This window comes from Sorex araneus, chromosome 4 (genome assembly GCF_027595985.1).
Source record: "Sorex araneus isolate mSorAra2 chromosome 4, mSorAra2.pri, whole genome shotgun sequence".
In the NCBI taxonomy this organism is placed as follows: Eukaryota; Metazoa; Chordata; class Mammalia; order Eulipotyphla; family Soricidae; genus Sorex; species Sorex araneus.
In genome coordinates, this window is record NC_073305.1 from 213,670,458 (window position 1) to 213,676,457 (window position 6,000).

The window sequence follows — 6,000 nt, forward strand, 5'->3', positions numbered from 1 at the left end:
ACTTTTTTTTTTTTTTTTAAGTATGCTCAGATTTTGTTTGCGAATGGGCTTCAGTTTCTATTTATCTGACATTTTGTTTACTAGATTAAGAGTCAACTTTTGGGGCAGGACTACTCTTGACAGTGGTGTGACTTCTGTTTTTGTGCCCTACCTGATGGTGTGCCCACATACGAAACATGTAGTTTGACAAGCTTCTGTCAGAAACTGGGAAAGTGGCTGACACAGGCTGTCTTTAGAAAATTTTGTAGGTGAATGGATTGTGTACTTTTATAACTGTATACAGTCCTGTAATACCATTTATGAAATGAGGCTTGACTTGTGTGCTTTTTATTCTAGTAGTAATTAAAGTTTGTATGAAAGATATGGGGGGGGGGTCAGAAAAATCCATCCCTGGCACCCCAGGACTCCAGCTCCCCCAGGAGCCACCTTGCAGCTCTGTACTGGGCATACCCCATAGACAGTGCTGGTTAGGGGCACAGGGGATGGGGGAGGGGAAGTGAGGAGAGGAGAGAGAGCACTTTTAGGGGTGAAGTTAGGCTAGGTCTCTCTAGGCAAGCACTTTTCCACCTATAATTTAATCCAGTGTATGTAGTGAACATTTACCACTGGACGTGGGTGAATGCTCTGAATGCGGAGGGGATTGTCTTGGTATAAAAGAAGATGTAGCTGAGCATGGCCACATGGATCACGTCAGGGGGGCTTTTTCCTCGTGCTGGGGCTTTCTGAGGCTCAGTGAGGTTACGCTGTTCCCCAGATGCACGTCTTGTAGGCTCTGCAGCCTTGTGGGAAGCGTAGCTCATTTCCCCTTTGCACCCACCGAAGCATCTGTCCTTCGGGTGATAGGAAGTTTCTAGGATTCATGGGTGACGCGTGTTCTGTGGAATATTGAATGACGTGAAACACTCTCCTGCCTATTTTCACAGGTTGACTATGTCATTAAGGAAGCAACTAATCTAGATAACTTGGCTCAGCTGTATGAAGGTTGGACAGCCTGGGTGTGAAGGGCAAGCAGTAGATGAGTCTGGTTAAGCGAGGTCAGACGTCCACCAGAATCAACTCAGCCTCAGGCATCCAAAGCCACACCACAGTCGGTGGTGATGCAACTGGGGCCTTACTCTGAGGAGACCTAGGAAATCTCGGTGCGCTCGGAAGTGAATCCTGCAGGGCAGCTGCACTCAGGGATACGCCCCACACCAAGGCCTGCACCCCAGGGTCAAGGGTGAAGGAAAGCCAGCTCACCGCCTGAACACGGAGATTGTCTTTCTGCCGCGACAGAACAGCTGCACACGTGTCGGGAGGTTAGCTGCAGAAAGCGGCGGGGACGCTGTGGAGCACAGAGTGACTCGGAGCTCCATTCCACCTGACCCTGCGTGCGCGCTCCAGGACAACACCCCGCTCAGAAACAGAAAACTGGGGCCGCGAAGAAATCACAGCCAAGGAAGATTGGATGCATTCAGATTCTCGTGTAACACTTTGTTGCTTGGCAGTGATACTGGTTGGGTTGACCAGTAAGTACAAAAAAGCTACGCGATATGAATTTCAGAAATGGACTGAAAATGGAGAGTTGTGTAACAGATACACTACGTTGGAAGAACTTCTGAAACGAAGGGAGAACAACATCAGCCCACATCCACCTCCCCCACCTCCACCCCCCTCCCTGCCCTCCCGCCTTTTCCAGGATCCCGTAGATTAGCCATCTTTCAAATTCACTTTCTTTTCCATCCTTTTCTTTTTTCCACTTCTGTCTCAACGCTGTTAACAGCCTACATTTGGAGTGATCAACAGCAATTTCTCCAAACCCCACTGTTAACATGGAAAATTCAAGGATGTTAAAGGTCTGAAGATCACACACGCAAAAATCTAATTCTGGTTATTCATTTCTGTGATTCTATCATGTACAGTTTCCAGAATTGTCACTGTGCATTCAAAAGTAACAACTCTAACAGACGTTCAATTTGCTGCACGCCTCCTGTGCTTATGGTGTGCATTTGGGGAGGTCATTCAAAATTTCCCTCTTCTGTGATAGCAGTAGGTTTTTTTTTTTCCCCCTTAGAAGATAGCTAATCCAATATAATCGTTTATCTTTTGAAAAACCAGGATAGAGGACCTACTTGAGTTTCCATTGTTGATGACAGATTAATAATAAAGTGATGTTCTGGTGGAGGTGGAGAGTGAAATGGTTTTTTAATTTGGTTTTTTCATTTGCTTGTTTACCTGGATTTTAGCACATGTATGTGAAACAGCAGTGAACGTGAGAACCACCACCATCTTTTTACTGAGTTCAGTGCTTCGTCTGTGAACTGTTTTACTTTTTTGCACAATTCTAATATTTTGCTGTTTAGTAATCCGTAGTAGTGAATTCATGATCAAGATTCCCTTAAATTCAGCATTGCATTTCAGTTCTGACTGTAAGTTCAATTGTTGATCCAAAATAAAAATCCAGACTAAGATTCTGCAAGTTCCACATCAGCAGTAAAAACGGATATGATGAAAATCCTGACCGGAGGCGAGAGACAGTCCAGGGATAAGGCTCTGCTCTGCAACGCAGCCGACACCGGCTTGATCCCCGGCACCACCACAGGTCACTCCTGGGCACTGCCAGCTGTGGCCCCAAACACCACCCCCACTCCAAACCCCAAGAAAGAAATCTTGAGTACATTGTTTCTGATTTTAAAGATTAGGACTGTGGTCTCTTTCTAGTTGCCAATCTTCACCAACTTAAGAGGTATTAAGGGAAAATTCTACATAGCTCTGGCCTTTTTTTGTATTCTCGTTGCCACATGAATCTCTACCCTTCAGTGGAGAGAATGCATCTCAGTATCAGTGCTCTTCTAGGACTTGTACAAGTATTGCAGGAAACAGTGGTCTTTTTGAATTCCTGGGTGTCCAGTTTCAAGTTAAGGAGCCCAGTGCATCACATTTTCTTTCCTTCATCTTAAGCCTTATTTCACAGTCCAAACAGCCTGGCTGGAATAATAATGCCATACTGTGCTTTGCACTCCGCTGTTCATTTTCTAGAGGCTGGGGGGCCATTGCATTCATCACTTGATTACCTCTGCTCTCTCTCGAGTAAACAACTCAGCAACTCAGCAACGTTTTTTATTGTCAGATGGAACAAACTTTTATTACAGATAAGGAAACCCGTTCAACTGTCCCTGTAGGTGATATTCAGAAATTGCTTCATCTTTGATAAACTAGATAAGTAGGTGAATTCTAATGCCTATAAATTTCAGGCTTCAGAGGTACCTGGCACCTTATCCAAGCAAAAACAAAACAGCTTTATATCCAAACATGTGCCTCTGATGACTTCTCCACCACTTTCAATCAGAATGGCTCCAGTGTGGCATATCTGTGTCCGTCCTCGGGCCAGGTTGCACTTCTGAGATTGCTTTTGGCTGCACCCTACAGACCCTTGTCTGCCTGACTTCATCTGGGATGTCAGTTGGACCATTCTGAATTACTATAAGTGAGCTAAACAAATCTGATCACCGGTAAAGGGCCTGGTGATAGAGCAGACTGAGAGAAGATTGAGCTGGGTTGGAGAAATTATCATGTAAAATAGCAAGTGTGTAGAGTGGCTCTAGCTAAGTCAGGCTCTTGGGATGATACAAAATACCTGTGGAAAACCAGGGATTCTCCTCCCTTCCTTTCTCTAAGACTCACAGGGTACAGAGTCACCTACTCACAGCCTCTACATTCAGAGTACCCTTCGAAATGGAAGTTTATCCTGCTTTTTGTCTTTTATTTGCTAGAGTTGCCTGCTTTTTTGTTTGTTTGTTTATTCCTCTATTGGGTTTTGGAGGCACAGTAGTTCTTGGAGCTGTCTCTTTCTTTGGTGTATCTTACAGTATCTCATTATTTCTGGCCATGAGTTCCTTAGGTTTTGCTAGATGATTTTAAGATTCTTTTGTCTCTGACACTTGTGAGTTATTTTTGAGATAAATGAGATTTTTGTGTGAGAACTGATAATCAAGCTCTTGATCAGCTTCCCTAAATCGCTTTTTTTTTTTCTTCAATTGCCCAAACCCAATTTGGGGTGAGGGTCTGTAATACAAAGTAAAACTTCCAACACTTCTGCCCTTAACACTTGCCTCTATCACTGAAGCTTCGTAGTTTTCTTAGTATTGTTTGGTGTTTGGTGTTTGGTGTTACCTGCATTGTTTATTTTATCTTATTTTTTTTTTAATTCTTGTTCTGATGTGTGAAATTTAAGGAAAGAGCCATTTTTAAAATGCCAAGCAGGGCAATGCAAGTACAGCCAAATAATAGAGTTAATGTGCAATCTTAGGTCCTTTTAAATTGGGGGTATCATAGGCAGTCCTTCAGAGCAGAAAGTCTTCCTGGCCTATTTTCCTCCATATATTTGTAATTGCTCTGGGGCTTACTTGTTTTGGCAGTACTGAAATCAAAGGGGCTGGTTCTTCTTTTCTCCCCAATTCTTTTCATATAAAGCAAGCACCTGCAATTAGCCTGTTAGTCCTATTCAGATACATTTTTTTTTAAAAAAAATCAGTGAATGCTTTACTGTTAGCACATTTCAACCTTTGTTTCACCCAAAAATAGAACTTTTAGTCCACAACTTGTTGAGCTTTTAAAGTGCCAGTGGTTTAGAGCTAGGACTTCTCCCACTTAAATCAGAGGCATCCGAAGCGTATATGAATATGACGATCGCTAAAGGTCAACTGCTTGGCTTGTATTAGATGGTGTAGTCTTTTCCCTGCCGTCAGAGAAGGATCTAGCACTTCAGAAATGTCTGTCCGCCTTGTGGGAGGCAAAGTCACTGTCTTTTGAACCACACAGGACTTGTTGCACTTCCCCTGCTTCCGAGCTTGGGTAATCGTGTCGCCATCCCTGGTTACAAAAGGGCCAGAGAGGTCCGAGGGGAGTGGTACATGCCCCACTTGAGTCTCTCGGCTTTCTGTGGGAACTGGCTGGGCTCCTGTGGGACAGACTGTTGTGCTAATGTCAAAATGCCACACGACGAGCTGGACTTCGGAGCTTGTACACTTCAGGAATCGCATGTTGTGAAATGCAGACCTTGTAGAATGTTCTTTCAAAACAGGCTGATTTCCTTTGTTCTTTTTTGATAGCCTTGGTTTCGGCTCCTCTTTGAAATTCTTGTTTTACAGTCAGTTATTTCTCTGGTTTAAATTTCCCCTATATTTCTACTTGTAATGTCAGTGGCAATGACATCATATACTTGTTAATTTTCTTTACTCTTATAAGAGCAAATTGAGTTATGCAGACTCTTCCTTGTTCTAATAACACTGTATAGATAAAATGGCTTCTCTGTACAAAAACGGTGGTAATGCCTCCTACTGGGTATAATTTTGTGATTGTATTTAAGGTTAAAAGTTGAATCACACCAGCTTCCCAGGGAAAAAGTTCATAATGCATCTTTTGGAAAACAAAAGTACATGCCTACTTTGTGCATATTTGCATTAACATGGCAAAGATGTATGAAATACCTGTTTTTCAAAAAATAAAGTCTTGAAATATAAGCGCTTAAGCTCTTAATTTATTGGTCCAGTAGGTTATAGGAAATTTATTTTAAAAACATGGATAGCTATTGCAAAAGCGTTAATGCTAAGCTATTGAAAACTTAAGAGTTGTGTTATTGAGACAGGTGTGGGGTGGGAGTGGGGGTCACCTCCCCAGCAGCCTGGTTGTTAGCGTCCACAGCAGGTGGAGTCCAGGCCACTAGAAAGCACGGTGTGTACACTAGACCTTTGTGCTCTAATCTCTGATCCCTTAGTCTTGCTGAACAGCAGGCGATAAACGTTTAACTTCACGAGAGAAAGAGCTTAGTAATAAGGCCCAATTTTTTCAGCTTAGTTTTGATGATTTAAAAACTTCTATTCCCAAGCTTCATGTTCCCTGGTCTATTAAAAAACAAGGCAAAAAGAATCTAGCTTGTTTCAATAAACATTGCATTTATTACTTCCGATGTTGGAGGGTTTATGTCAGCTGTCATTTAGTACCCTTCAAAAGATCACATCT

General features: G+C 42.8%; 1 protein-coding gene across 2 annotated transcripts in view; it reads left to right on the plus strand.

Annotated features, from left to right (window-relative positions):
- Window positions 1–5,501, plus strand: part of SMG1 (SMG1 nonsense mediated mRNA decay associated PI3K related kinase) — a 111,535-nt gene extending 106,034 nt beyond the window's left edge. For both annotated transcript variants that reach the window (XM_055134187.1, XM_055134186.1), the window contains one exon: window positions 924–5,501. In XM_055134187.1, the coding sequence (XP_054990162.1) occupies window positions 924–1,001 (78 nt within the window). In that variant the 3' untranslated portion in view covers window positions 1,002–5,501. The remainder of the gene's footprint in view (window positions 1–923) is intronic.
- The last annotated feature ends 499 nt before the right edge of the window (window positions 5,502–6,000 follow it).